Here is a 14,931-nt window from a genome sequence, read left to right on the forward strand (position 1 = left end):
CCACTTCTTGGCATGCAATTCATCACAATAAGAATCCATTCTAAGTCTGCATTTGTTTTAAAAGGGAAATACTATATAGTATAGTGTCACATATGGCCACATGAAGAATACACAACCTTTGTTGTTTTGATACAATGTTAAGATAATAGGATCAACCCCAAACCCTCCATAGACAAGGGTCTCCTCATCTATTCAATCATAGGGAGGAAATCAATTCCTGGTTCCTCACCTTACATGGCCTTCCTTCTTATTTTTTATATAATTTTCAAAATAAAATAGACAAGGATTACCTCATCTACCCAAGCATCATATAGATATGGTCTTATAGAACGAGAAAATCCTAGTATTAGTTGGAGAACCTTTAAGAGGAATGAAAATGCCTTGCCTCATCCATCCATGCGTGGACATGCTCTAGGAAGGTGCGATTCGCTGGCCGATCCTTGCGACGGACATATGTGGAGGCTTCCTTGTCGGTGTAGCAAGGGATATGTGGGGCACAAGAAGCCATTTTGTGCCCATAAGTCTGGCTAGCAAAGTAAGCTTGGGCACACAACTCCACGGTTCCCGCCAAACCATTGACCGTCTCCACGAGATCATCGCGACATTCAGATTTGAAGACCATGGCATCGTCGTCGAGATGCCGAGGCTCCTGAGCTATGGCATCATCAGAGTCCACTGCCTCGCATCCAACGATATCATCACAGCATTCTGTCCCAACAACAATGACATCCTCAAACCTGGCTATGAGGTTCCCATCCTTACCATCATTGCCGGATCCCGGCTCCATAACCCTGACATCGATTGTCCGGCGTTCGTAGTGACCTTTGGAGATACCCTCGAGCTCGTCGAGCCGAGAGAGGGCAAACTCATCTATCTCATAGACTTCTCCCTGCACATGGTGCCCACATGGTGTAGAAGTGTGGAGGAGGAAGGGTACTTGGAAAGGCCCGCAAACTAGAGGGAACTTTCTCGATGTGAACCCTCCCCCTACGAATCGGGCATGGCGAGAACCCATGAGTTCCTCCATGAGCCAATGGTTCCCAAACCCTTGTTTGAGGGTGCCATACACAAAAGCAAAATGCACAGGCGAGGGCTCTGTTCCTGGGCTTTGTTTTCCGTTTGCGTTGATATGGTGAGGAGGAGGGATAGAGGCATCAAGTAGTGGGCGGCGGTGGCCATGGAATCTCTTGTGGAGCTTCGTGGAGAGATGGGTCTGATCATGGGTGAGATCAGAAGAGATGGGGGAGGAAGAAGACCCACAACTCAAGCACATCATGGTGGCTCAATGAATTCAGATAAACCAGAGATAAGGAGGGAGACAGAGACAGAGACAGAGAAAGAGAAACAGAGAGAGTAACTCAAGATATATACATATATATGGGAGGACTTAATAGCTTTTTTTTTTGGTCCGGGTGATAGATAAGAATCATAAGATACACCATGGAGGGCCATTGCTTTTGCTCTTTTGTCCGGCCATCCATCGCCTTTTGTCCGGCCGCCCGGGGCTCGGGGCCCATGGCATCTCTCGTGTGTCCGTCCACTTCATCGTAAGCCCATTCCCCTCTCTAAAATTGGGCCATTTAGCCATCCGTCATGACCGCCCATGCTCTATGCCTGCCAACCCTATCACTTGTGTGACACACAATGTGATGATGACCAATTCCATTTCGCTGCCAACGTGTGTGTGTGCCCTGGGAAAGTAGTCGCCGATTTCTCTTACCAGTTCCCCACTTTCGAGATTCATGGGTTGTCCTTGACTCATCACCTCCTCGCATTCAATGTGTTCATGGGGGCCTCCCCACCACCCATTCGACACATGTTAAAAGAGAATGGTGCATTCAATTGTTGCCTCTTCGCATAGCCCACTAAACGCTATCACACATACATTCCATCGTACGATCCGTTTCTTTTTTGATATCATGTTTCCTTTCACGCATACTTCATATCATAGGTTGGGGTCACACTATATGAGAATTTTGAGACGTCCGTAAGTATGATGTAAAATAGACGTTTTTTTTTGTTTTTGTTAGAGGAAATGAATGTTGGCAACTTGGGTGGGAGGAGAGGATTGAAGGGCATTGGCAGGATGGAATGAAGCAAAAGCAATCTTTTGTCATATGTACATTACATTTGTGGTCATCTGAATTCCAAATACAAGTGATAGATTTGCGAGGTTGGGTCTCTAAGAAGCTAACAAAAGAGTTTTTTTCTAGAATTAAATAGAGTGATCAGTCGAAGATTTCTCTTTTTCCGCTTGCAATGTAGTGTGACATGTGGTAGAAATTTTCGCCTTAATTAAATATCATAATGCTATAAAGAAGAAATTATATATCTTGTTTCTTACACACAAATTCTTTATTCTAGTTTTCTCATGGAAGAAGGTGGTCGGTCAAGTTAGCAATCGAGACCATTGAGTTTCGAAACTAGATTCACAACTTAGTTTAAACATGGTTGCCAACTTGTATGCTAAATTGGTTATGGGCATGATTACCAGCTCAATAATTTTCTGCAATAATAGTTAAAGTAGTGTACAAACAACAAAAGTAATGTTGATACTTCAAGAATATCGGATTATTACCTAAAGCAATAATGTATTATGATCACATGCAAATAATAACTTTATCTACCTCCTCCCTATTTGTGCCTGATCATCACTTGTTCCTTTTCGTACATGTTCATCATTCTAAAAAAGAAATATACCGAGAAATATTAGAACAAATGCCAGTCCTAAAACGAAAGCTTAACAACTACGAAGAAGAAAGCATGCCTATCCAACTCTATTGCATGATATGACCTCCTCTAGTGATGAGTCCCACATTTTTCTAGGCATTTCTCTTTGTACTATCAATAGAATTATTAAATCTTGTCAATCAGTTTTTGTGTTTGATCATCAACCTCACAACCATTCCAATGGAATTTTGTCTACTTTGTTGTAGTAGACAATATTATGCCCACAACCAAAAAGTGCAAGAGTCTAAAAACATAATGTAACTTTTTAATGGTATGAGGACACCAAAATCTTACAACATAAGAAATTGGTTCTCTTGCTTTAAGAAAGAAAGTGGTATCACTTTTGTGCGGTGGTAAGTTATAAGTAAAAAACCCATTTGTTTAGGGATGTACTTGTTTGGCCCATAGTGACTGACCCCTATGGAGCTAAGTATTCACATAGCAAAATTATATTGATAAAAACTACTATTGAAGTATATTGACAAAAACTATTATGGATGCTCTTTGTACTTGAAAGTAAAGCATCCACAAAGAGCCTAGTATGAAAAGTTGTTTCAAGGTGAAGAATAGTGGAGAATTTTCAGTTTTAAAAGTAATGGAACTTTTTTGAAACAATAGTTGATATCTCTAATAGAAAATAACTATGTATTTTGCTTTAGAATAAAAAACATGTTTCTCCATTTCAATATCTTGCACGTGGTCTTTGTACATAATTTTTTTATATATCTATTTACTATTTATTCCTATGTACCAATACATTGCAAGTAAGAGGCAATCCATATCTTTATGTTGTGTATATTATGTCTTAAGAGTAAGCTCAATAAGAAAAACCCATAAGATGGACAAATTTTTGTTTGTATCTCATTTTAAGACTGTTCATTTGTTTGACAACAAAAAGGTTGATGCATTGTTCAAAATATGGGCTCACATTGTTACAGTATGTCACGTCATGATCACAGTTCCTAATATTCGCGTACGTCCAATTTATTGGACGTACGCGAACGTTTGCAAACGTACACGTATGATACGCGATATTCGTTTGTTTTTTTTTTTTGGGTGTTTTTTTTTTTTGGGGGGGGGGGGGGGGGGGGTTCTGACGCATCGTCGCGTTGTGAGGAGTGACGAGTGACGAGTTTGAGTCTCTGAGAGTCTGAGAGTCGAGAGCTCTGAGTGATCGTGAATCTGAAGTTATGATGAGCTTACAATAAAGAAAGATACCCATCCACGTGATGAGGAATTTTGGGATAAGAGAAATGCTTATGTTGATATGTGGCCTTGGGTGGTACAAAATCTTTGAATATCGAACTTATTATAGAATCATGTACCACCTTATTGCAAGTGTAAAGGAACATCATATACAATGACAAAATTTGGGAATATGGGAGCAACTTTGAAGTGTCTTCAATTCATCCATATATAGATGTGAGTGCCAACTCAAATTATCCTTGATTTGTTGAGATGTTTAATAAAGAATGTGGAAATACTATGCTTTGAAGTAGAATTTGTTTACCGAAACATTGGCATGACCAAACATGTAACTATAAAGAAATGAAGAGGTAAGAGTGGTTGTAATGCAACGGAAGATGAGTGTGTGTGTGTGTGTGTGTGTGTGTGTGTGTGTGTGTGTCTCAAGACAAAGAGAGAGAGAGCTCTTACAACAGAGATAGGCAAAACTGTCTATTAACCAAAATTACATCAAAGCATAAAACATCCAACAAACAACTAAGTTACAATGCGTTGGTTTATATACCAACTAAGCTAGGGCAAGTGCCCTTTCTACTATTTACAAAACTAGCCCAACACGTCCATGAGCTAGTGTGAAACCTATCTATGGGAAGTTGAGTTCAATTCTCAACACGCCCCTTCGAACACAACTTCCATCTGTCAAAAAGTTGTTTCGGTCTTCGGAGTACTTCGATTTAAGGAATCGAATTCCGGCTTTATTGTTTTACGCTTCTTATTGCGTGTTACGTGTTGCATAGTCTATCCGTGCTGCGTATGCTGCGTACTCCCCCTCAAGCTCGACAATGTAGATGTCGTGATACCAAGGTCCGATGCAAATTGCCCGAGCTTGTCGATGCCTAGAGCTTTCGTAAAAATATCAACAACCTGGAGGTGCGTACTGAGGTGTTGTAGATCGATCTCCCCGGCTTGTACGCCCTCGCGGATGAAGTGGTAATGCACTTCGATATGTTTAGTCCGCGCAGGGAATAGGGGATTCCACGCCACGTAGATATTGCTCATGTTGTCGCAATAGAGACGAATTGGATCCTTGATGGGTACGCCCAGATCCTTTAGTACGCGTTTCAGCCAGACGGCTTAGCATGCGGCGACTGCCGCGCCCCTGTATTCAACTTCCGTGCTCGACAATGCGACTGTCGGCTGCTTCTTACTACTCTAGGAGATCGCTCCACTACCGAGAGAGAAGACGAATCCGGATGTGGATCGCCTGTCCGCTTTATATCCTACCCAATCCGCGTCTGTGTACCCTTTGAGTCGAACAATCACATTCGTCTTGTACATAATGTCGTATTCCATTGTCGTACTGACATACCGGAGTATCCTCTTAGCGTAGTCCAGATGAAGATTTTGCGGATTCTGCATAAACTGGCTAAATAGGCCGACTGAATAACTGAGGTCGGGTCACGTAATGGTCAAATAGATCAAATTGCCGATCAGTTGTCGATACTGAGTCGGCTCGCTTTCAGCGGTTCCGGAGTTGGCCTCGATCTTGAGATTACGATCAAAAGGGGTAGACATAGGCTTGCACTTGGTCATTCTGAACTTGTAGAGTAAGTTGAGAATGTAGTGTCATTGAGAGATCATTATTCCGATTGCCGTCCGAATTACTTCAATACCTAGGAAGTAATGGAGCTCGTGTAAGTCTTTCATTTTGAATCTGCCGGAAAGAAGTGATTTGATTTTGTTAATCACGGCGAGATCCTTTCCTCCGATGACCAAATCATCCACGTACATGATGATGATGATCAGGCTATCCGACTCGTTTCGGATGTACAGAGAGGTGTCAAATTTTGACATCTGAAATCCAACTTGGTGAAGATACTGCGTGATCTTCGAGTGCCAAGCACGCGATGCTTGTTTGAGGCTGTAGAGTGGCTTCTTGAGTTGGCATACGACGTGCGGATGTTTACGCGATTCGAATCCGGGTGGTTGTATCATGTACACCTCTTCTTCTAACTCTCCTTGGAGGAAGGCATTTTTCACATCCATCTGGTGGAGGTGCCATCCCTTCACTGCGGCGAGTGCAATTACTGTTTGTACAGTTGTCATTTTTGCCACCGGGGCAAAGGTTTCTTCGTAGTCTATGCCGTGCGTTTGCGCATAGCCTTTCACAACAAGCCGTGCTTTGAAGCGATTTACGGATCCGTCAGCATTGTATTTTACTTTGTATATCCATCTGTAGCCAATCACTTTCTTGTTCAAGGGGAGAGGAACGAGATCCCATGTCTTGTTTTTGCATAAAGCTTCCATCTCCTCATTCATCCGTCGACCCATCGCGGATCCTTTGCGGCTTTGGAAAGTGTTTCTGGTTCTCGTACTGACGCTACTTTCATCATAAAAGCGTAGTGATACGCCATGTACTCGTCGTAGCCGTAGCAGTTTACAGGGTTCTTTTCACGTGTGGATCGGCGTAGCTCTCGATCCATGGGGGGTATGGCTTTCTTCGCTCCATCTATGCGGATGTCGAGATCTTCAAATTCACTATCAAGAGAGTGAAGCATCTCGGTCTCTTCCTGATCTTCATATTCCCACATTTTCGCCTTCCCTTTGTCCAGCTTTGGACTCAGCCAAGATGTGCTTTCATCGCTCGGCGGCTCTGATGGCCCACTCATTCGTGTTGTAATTGGGTTGTCTTCTAACATCTGTGTGAGCCGATCCTCAGCTTCTATTTCTATTTCAGTGTCATCAGCGTCGAGCGGGGTTAGAGTTGAAGTGTTCTCTGGTGCGTACTAGGATGCGTATTCGTCGAAGACTACGTCTCGACTTGTTCGAACCTTACGGGTGGATGGGTTGTAGCATTTGTACCCCTTCTATGCAAGTGAGTATCCTACGAGGATGCATTTCTCTGACTTTTGGTCAAGCTTTTGCCACGTATCATCAGGAATATGTACGTAGGCGATAGAACCAAAAATGTGGGCATGTGACAAATCCGGCTTCTTTCCGAAGAACTTCTCATGCGGAGTTATATCGTGTACTCCCGAGGTTGTGCATTTGTTCATGAGATATACGGCCGTATTTGCCGCTTCTGCCCAATATGATTTTGGCAGGTTCTTCTCGTTCATCATGGCTTGTGCAACTTCTACTGCATGGCGATTTTTACGCTCTGCTACGTCGTTTTGGTGAGGCGTGTGCTAACACGAAAACTCTCGTCGGATTCCTTCTTTTCGGAGATACGACGTAAATTCATCTAAAAAATATTCTTTACCTCCATCTGATCAAAGACAGCGTACATGCCGACCCGTAGTTTTTTCGACTTCGGCCTTGAATGTCTGGAAGTGCCTGAACACTTCACTCTTCCGCTTCATCGGATAGATCCAGGTGTTCCTGGAGAAGTCGTCGATGAAAGTGACATAGTATCGACATCCGCCGAATGTAGTTGTTTGGGCTAGTCCCCATACATCTGAATGTATTACATCCAGGATCCCTTTGCTCACATTCCGCTCGTTAGGGAATGGGTGACAGCATTGCTTTCCGAATTGACATGCTTCACATACGCCTGTAATCTCCTTTTCCGTAAAGTTCGGGAGTCCGATTACGACTCCTTTCGATTGCATGTTTTGTAGCTTCTGGAGATTAATGTGGCCGATTCTCTTGTGCCACAGTTTTAAGTCGGTTTCGACTTTCTGGCCCTTTGCGTACATGGCCAACTTTACCTTGCTCGATTCAAGGATGAACATGCGGCCTTCTCGTCGGTCGTGAGCTACGACTTGATCGCCTTTCTCAATGAAGCATCCGTCATTATTGAAGTGTACTTGCATTCCTTGTTCGACAATCTGGCCGACTAAGACCAGGTTTTTCGTAATGGTGGGGACAGGCAACACGTTCTTGAGGTAGGTCTGTTTGTCGTCGTTTCCGAATGGGACGTTCCCGATATGTTGTATGGGGTGAGTCGTGTCATCTCCTGTTTCGACATATCCGGGATGTTCGGGCTTCCGAAGTTCCTGAAACCAATCTTCATGGGACATCATGTGATTGGATGCTCCCGAATCGACAAACCATACGTTGTTCGGAGTGGAAGCGATAGTTGACGCAAGTGCGGACATTGAGTGCGCTTCGTGCTTCATTATGAACATTCCGCCGCGATCGCCATAGTCGAAGTTCGTGGCGTAAATTGTTCGTTGTCGGCCTTGCTCACGCTTTTTCTTCCGACACTCCTCTTCGTAGTGGCCGGGTTTTCCGCAGTACCCGCATTCAACTGAGTTCCTACGGTTGCTTGGTCTGGCATGATGACTCCCCCTTCCGTCGAACTCTGTGGAGCCGTTTTTGTCCGCTTGCCATTGGTGGGTGTTACGAAGTTGATTGTGTCGACCTTGGCCGTATTGGCCTCTCCTGTCGCGATCGTGTCCTCTTCCTCCATCGAAGTTTGAATGTAGCATCTGTCCTTCGTGTGCGTTGTTCCTTTGACGCACGTGATTCTCTTCGACCAGCAATAACGATTGGAGATCAAAAAAGGAGGGAGGATTCTCTCTCGCAAGAATGGCTGATCTTATTGCGCCAAATCGCGGTGCTAGGCCACCGAGGCATATCTGCACCATTTCTTCGTCGTCAATGCTAACATTGATTGATCCAAGGGCATTGCACAACTCCTTGATCTTTAAGGTGTAGTTGTCGATTGACATGTCTCTTTGTTGAAGATTGGAGCTTTCGTGCGGCCATATTGGCTACGAAGATCTTCTTGAGGTTTTCCCAACGCCTGCTTTGGCCTTTTTGCCTCTCGAATGTAGCCAAGCATATGATCATGAATGCATGATGCAAGGCAATACAACACACAGCTTGCGGCCTACTCTCAAGCGGGATAGTCAGCATGTGTTGGGTTGGGGTGTGATTCGTGAGCTCCTTCGATGTAGCTCCAGTAGCCTTGTCCGATAAGGTATTGATGCATCTTGTATACCCAAGATGCAAAGTTTGTTCTGTCGAGCTTCTCGGTAGGAAGAGCGCTTCCCATTTGAGTATTCATGGTGATTTCTTCTCTGTCGATGGGCCGGTTCTGTTGATCTTCGGCGTGCAGCACAACACAGTCGAATAGGCTTGATCAGGCAACCACTCGCTCTGATACCATGTAAAGAAATGAAGAGGCAAGAGTGGTTGTAATGCAACGGAAGATGAGTGAGTGTGTGTGTGTGTGTGTCTCAAGACAGAGAGAGAGAGAGAGAGAGAGAGAGAGAGAGAGAGAGAGAGAGAGAGAGAGTGAGAGAGCTCTTACAACAGAGATAGGCAAAACTGTCTATTAACCAAAATTACATCAAAGCATAAAACATCCAACAAACAACTAAGTTACAATGCGTTGGTTTATATACCAACTAAGCTAGGGCAAGTGCCCTTTCTACTATTTACAAAACTAGCCCAACACGTCATGAGCTAGTGTGAAACCTATCTATGGGAAGTTGAGTTCGATTCTCAACAGTAACGCACCATTTGAAATATTAAGAGGGGAAAAAATGGGTCTATGCAAGATGTTTTAAAGTTAAGCAAGCCATTTCAGAAGCTTGAAATTTTATCTTAGGGGTGCTACTTAGCCATTGCAAATGTATGGTTGGAGTATATGTACATAACACCTTTTATGTTAGCCTTCTAATATTGTTTAAAAGTGATGTAGCCATCATTATTAATGATGGGTTACAATCTTTGAATCAAGAGTGAGATTGATGCTTATGATTGTGCATCATTATAACATGCTAATAATTAGCAATTAGTTGTAAATATAAAGATTAAAGAAAAGATTGGATTATGGTGCTTGTTTACACTAACCACCCTCCAACAAATGACACGAGACAAATGCAAAAACCCATTGATATCCCATGTGATTGAATATAGCCTTGTGTTATAGCTTAGAAGTCAACCAAACAATGGATCCAAAATAGAGTGTCTACAACATCTCTAAGATGTCATGTGAAAGGGGTATAAGGTGGTCCCCTTCATAGTTGAATTCCTAAAGGCTCCTAGACTACCACATGTTGCCATGTGTCCCAAATAGCTATAGGTTGTCTCAAGTTCTAGGGTAATGAGTTTTTGCTTCTCCTCCACTCCAATTTAGTAAAAGTGACCTTTGAAATTGTTTCATAAGTCTATGTTTGTACCATTAAAACATATGAAATTTAGATCTATCATCACTTGTTTAAAGTTTCAAAAATCTTTGTTAGGTTTCATAAAGTAACGAAATAGTGACGAAATTTGGTATGGTGATTGTTACAACTTTGAAATCTTTAATTGGCTATCTTACATGTGTTGTATGAAACATCAACAAATGAGTAAAAAAATACTTTGTGAGAGAATTTTTTGCATGTGACGAGGTTTAACGAGACTAACAATAGTAGTGTAAACATGGTGCTACATCTTTTGCATAGGCATGCTCATGTGATATTTGTCGATGGTTAGACCATTCACATCGTGAATTATAAAAAGCAAAGTATGGACCCAAAGTGTTCTCATTCACAAGGAGTGTTGGTTTTCCTGAATGGGAAGCAAAGTTAGAGCTTCTATTTGTTGTCTCTAGATTAAATTAAAGCGAGTCTCTCAAGGGCTTCAAAATATGTTGAGTTGGTTATCATTCCCGAACTGTTGTGACACCAAATATTATAAAGAAATGCCTTCAAGATAGCCTTGGGGCTTATTGATGCTGCATGTTCTGAATACAAAGCTACTTTAACATACTTATGACAAAACTCTTATGCTTGAGATGCCTTACAATATTCCCTAGCCTCCATTGTCAAGGCTATAATTGTATTTGTGTTGTAGCATTGTAATTTAAAGGAAGCTGTAAAATGGAACTGTTGAAAGAGAGTGTCATGGTTCAAAACTTTGCTAACCAGCACCATTTCAGTTGAGGAATGAGTTCCATGTTTTGGAAATAGCCTCTGCCTAGCGTGCAAGGACAATACACGCACTTAGTATTGTTGTCCAAATATGACAAATACTCGGGTCAATAGTATTTTCAATTATGACATATACTTGACCTAATATTGTTGTAAATTGTGTATGGATTTTGCCTCAACTAAGTCAAATTAGGAAATGATTGTTGTCAATCAACCATCAGTGACATCCAATTTACTTCATGATATGTAACTGGAGACGAATTTACATACATTCTGCATTATCAAGGCCCAATGATGTCTATTACATGGATCATCCCAACCTTACATTATTGATGACATGTTGCGGATTCTTTGATGCAATTCATCAATATCAGCAACTAGTTAATTTCAGAGTAAATGCTATGGCCTAACCCCAAAAATTAACAGTCTTCTCTTTGGTCATGACTCATGCCTGGCACTTTAGGATCAATACTCCAATTAATATCAAATGTCATATACTAACCAAAATGAATGAGCATTTCAATATATAATGGCATTATTCCCCGAATCAATACCTAGTATATTCCAAGCCCCATTTCATTGTCCTTCACTCTTGGAGCCTTAATTTCATCTACCTCCATTTGTACATCAACAGCTGCATATAGATTTTGCATGAAAACATACGCTGAAGCACAGTTTTTGTCTAAGCCTATCGATTGCTCAAATGCCCACCTCCCAAGCTTCACATTCTTCCATTCTATACAAGCACCCAATATAGTCAGGAACAGCGGAAGATGGAAAGAATGAGAAACCTTCTCAAGTAAGGCATTCACCTTGTCCATCCGTGCAGCTCGGCAAAATAGATCGATCATACAAGTGTAGTGCTCTAGCATTGGATCAAGATGATCGATGGCCCACATTTCATGAAACAGCTTTTCGCCTTCTTTTACTAAGCCTGCATGAGTGCATGCAGTCAACAAAACAACAAAAGTAACTGAATTGGGTATGACACCTTCTGCTTTCATCCTTTTATACAAGAATAAAACCACATTAGCTTGACCTGATTGTGCATGTCCAGCTATTAGGGCACTCCAAGACACAACATTTCGCATGGGAAGACACTCAAATACTTCTCGTGCTTTCTCCAAATCCCCACACTTGGCATACATGTCCACCAATGCAGTGCCAAGCACAATATCTTTCTCCAGTAATCCTTGTCTTCTGACCTCAGTGCATATATCTTCCCCAATCTCTAGAGACCCAACCATGCCACAAGCTTTCAAAATGCATGTATATGTTACCCCATCTAGAGAGAAGACTGCATTCCCTATCTCTCTGAAGCATTTCAATGCTTCATCACCGAGTCCATATTGGACATATCCGGACATAAGAGAACTCCAAGTCACGACATTGCGCACTGGAAGCTTCTCGAACACTTCCCGTGCTTTGTCCAGAGCACCACACTTGGCATACATGTCCACCAATGCATTCCCAAGCACAACATCTTTCTCCAATAACCCTTGTCTTCTAACCTCAGCATCAATATCTTGTCCAATCTCAAGAGACCTAACAATGCCACAAGCTTTCAAAATGCATATGTAAGTAACCACATTTGGAACAACTCGGGCATCTTGCATGTGTTTGAAGCATTTCAATGCTTCATCACCAAGTCCATGCTGGGCATATCCATTGATCATTGCACTCCAACACACAACATTTCGTGTTGGAAATTGCTCAAATACTTCTTGCGCGTTCCCTATAGCACCACACTTGAAATACATGTCCACCAATGTGGTAGTAAGAATAGCATCTTTTTGCAATAGCCCTTGTTTCCTCACCTCAGCATCAATATCTTTCCCAATCTCTATAGACCCAACAATGCCACAAGCTTTCAAAACACATATATAAGTTATAGCATTTGGAATGACTCCAAGATCTTGCATTTGTCTAAAGAATTTCAATGCTTCATTGCCAAGGCCATGGTGGACATATCCAGTGATCAATGCATTCCAAGACACGATATTCCTGACTGGAAGTTGTTCAAACACTTCTCGTGCTTTATCCAGATCACCACACTTGGCATACATATCGACCAATGATGTTCCAAGCACAACGTCTTTCTCCAATAACCCTTGTTTTCTAACCTCAACGTCTATGTCTTCACCAATCTCTAGAGACCGAATAATACCACAAGCTTTCAGGACACTTGCATATGTTACCGCATTTGGCTGAATTTGGTCACTTTGCATTTGCCTGAAGCATTTTAAGGCTTCGTGGCCAAGTCCATTTTGGGTGTACCCTGAAATAAGGGCACTCCAAGGTACAACATTTCTTTCTGGAAGCTTCCGTAAGACTTCCGCTGCTTTCTCAAGAGATCCACACTTAGCATATGTCGTGATAAGAGCACTAGCAATGTAAGCATCTTTTGCGATCAAGTTCTTCTTTATAATGTGAGCATGTATCCTTCTAGCTTTATGTATGTTCTTCTCTTTTTGGCATAATTTCATCAGATTCATGAGGCTGATTCGATCTTTCCAAAGCTCCTCCTCCTTATCTGTGGAGGTTGGTAAGATCTGGTGATTTGGGGTTCTTTGCAATGGAGGTAGATTCTGCATAAGAACTTGTTCCATTACACATAATTCTGGGTTGTGCCCAGATTTAGGTATATAACCTTATCGATGGTTTGTCTTCTGTTCTTCTGTATGCGTTTTACTTAATCCCTCACCCTCAACTCTCAACTCTCAACCCCAAAACTCTAAACCTATAAAAACCATCTAAACTCTAACCCAGTAAACCATTAAACATTAAATTCACAGTGAAGACGGCAGTCAGAATGATCATCAGCATTACTACCCTATTCGAATTGATTTAGCAGAAAGCGCTGGAGAAACCATGTTACATGTCTCAAGGGTCTTCTGATTCACAAGCTGAAGAAAGTACCTAATCTTAACTAATCTCAAAGTCATAGTTGGTTACCATGCTGGACAGGTTCTCTCTCTCATATATAATGATGGTTACATGAAACTCTCCAAAGGCCATGACCCCGATCTCAGCGGTGGTATTCCATCTTTCTGGATTCACCTTTTGGTTGGTTGTTCATACTGCTGGCATGAACATGGCCTTGCCTTGCGAGGGCCATGCTGCTACCTTGGTTCGGAGCATAGATTATCACATTGCAAGTTCATATCAATGAAATAGATGGAAGGAAAGTAATCAGAACTGAGGACCAAAGATATTAGACACCCAATCATCAACCCTTGAGCCGACCGGTTTAGGGTTTAGGGATGAAAGCCCTCTTCCATCCTGTTATACACCATACATAGGAGAAATCAACATGCACATACCTAGAATGGAGATTCTTACCTACATACGTAGCTCCTGGCAGATCAGAGCTGACATCCAGGTGAATGCTATCAACAAGTTGCAAGAGCAAGTGTATACAGTAGGGCATCCATGTCTATTTACACAGTAAAACCCTACATTTATAAACCTACAGCATAATCGGCTTCATTAGATCAGTCATATGGGTTGTCTATGGACAAATAGGCCTATGTCTTATCCAAAATCTCCATTAAGCAACATTATGTGTGTGTTCATAAATCATCATCCCATGTAATTGTTCTAGCAGTTTAAGGTTGTGCTTCCGATATTTACAAGTCTTGGTTGTTACGACTCATGAGCATTCATAATGTTAATAGGCCTTATGAAGGATTTGAACCCCATCACATCCTCGATGCACAACGAAGTTTGATGTTGCATGGTCTCAACTCGGAGGATCCTTGAGTCGAATGCGTCTAATCAATTCAGATGCATTCTTAGCAGATGCCTTATAATCGGCATTGATCGAGTTGCACTAGTTGGAACTTTGTGAACATGCGACGTGTTTTGCATCATTGCTTGGGAAAATATCACCATTGCTAGATAATTTTGATGGTTTCTATCGAGCAAAATCCAAGGATTGTGGCAAGGAGTGCCTTACTTACATGATGGACTTTTCCCTTCTTGGATGTTATATTCCATTGGAGAAAGAGGCATTAATCAATCAATTCCGTCGTCAACTACCCAACGATGTGAAGGATTTTCTTGTTATAATCTTTCATAAAGATCCCAAATCAGTCCAAAGGGGATTAGTTGAGTTGTGTGATTTGATAATCACTAATATAAAAGA

At 42.0% G+C, this 14,931-nt stretch overlaps 2 protein-coding genes across 5 annotated transcripts; both read right to left on the minus strand.

Annotated features, from left to right (window-relative positions):
- Positions 1 to 51: 51 nt before the first annotated feature.
- Positions 52 to 1,330, minus strand: LOC147863796 (putative gamma-glutamylcyclotransferase At3g02910). The gene has a single exon (XM_087320543.1). It carries the CDS (start codon positions 1,274 to 1,276, stop codon positions 362 to 364), a length of 915 nt encoding a protein of 304 aa, XP_087176669.1. The 5' UTR covers positions 1,277 to 1,330; the 3' UTR covers positions 52 to 361.
- An 8,804-nt stretch (positions 1,331 to 10,134) lies between these two features.
- LOC147863797 (pentatricopeptide repeat-containing protein At2g03380, mitochondrial-like) lies at positions 10,135 to 14,267 on the minus strand. Of its 4 annotated transcripts, none has more exons than XM_087319713.1 (2): positions 14,127 to 14,267; positions 10,135 to 13,910 (listed from the first exon to the last, which is right to left on the minus strand). In XM_087319713.1, exon 2 carries the CDS (start codon positions 13,391 to 13,393, stop codon positions 11,339 to 11,341), a length of 2,055 nt encoding a protein of 684 aa, XP_087175839.1. In that variant the 5' UTR covers positions 13,394 to 13,910; positions 14,127 to 14,267; the 3' UTR covers positions 10,135 to 11,338. The 4 variants fall into 4 exon arrangements, with proteins under 4 accessions (XP_087175839.1, XP_087175841.1, XP_087175840.1 ...); XM_087319715.1 differs by having other exon boundaries at positions 10,135 to 13,903; positions 14,127 to 14,263; XM_087319714.1 differs by having other exon boundaries at positions 10,135 to 13,906; positions 14,127 to 14,260.
- Positions 14,268 to 14,931: the final 664 nt, after the last annotated feature.

This window comes from Azolla caroliniana, unplaced genomic scaffold (assembly GCF_043228905.1).
Source record: "Azolla caroliniana isolate FFs.n. ecotype wild unplaced genomic scaffold, voAzoCaro1.0.p SCAF_5, whole genome shotgun sequence".
Taxonomy (NCBI): Eukaryota; Viridiplantae; Streptophyta; class Polypodiopsida; order Salviniales; family Salviniaceae; genus Azolla; species Azolla caroliniana.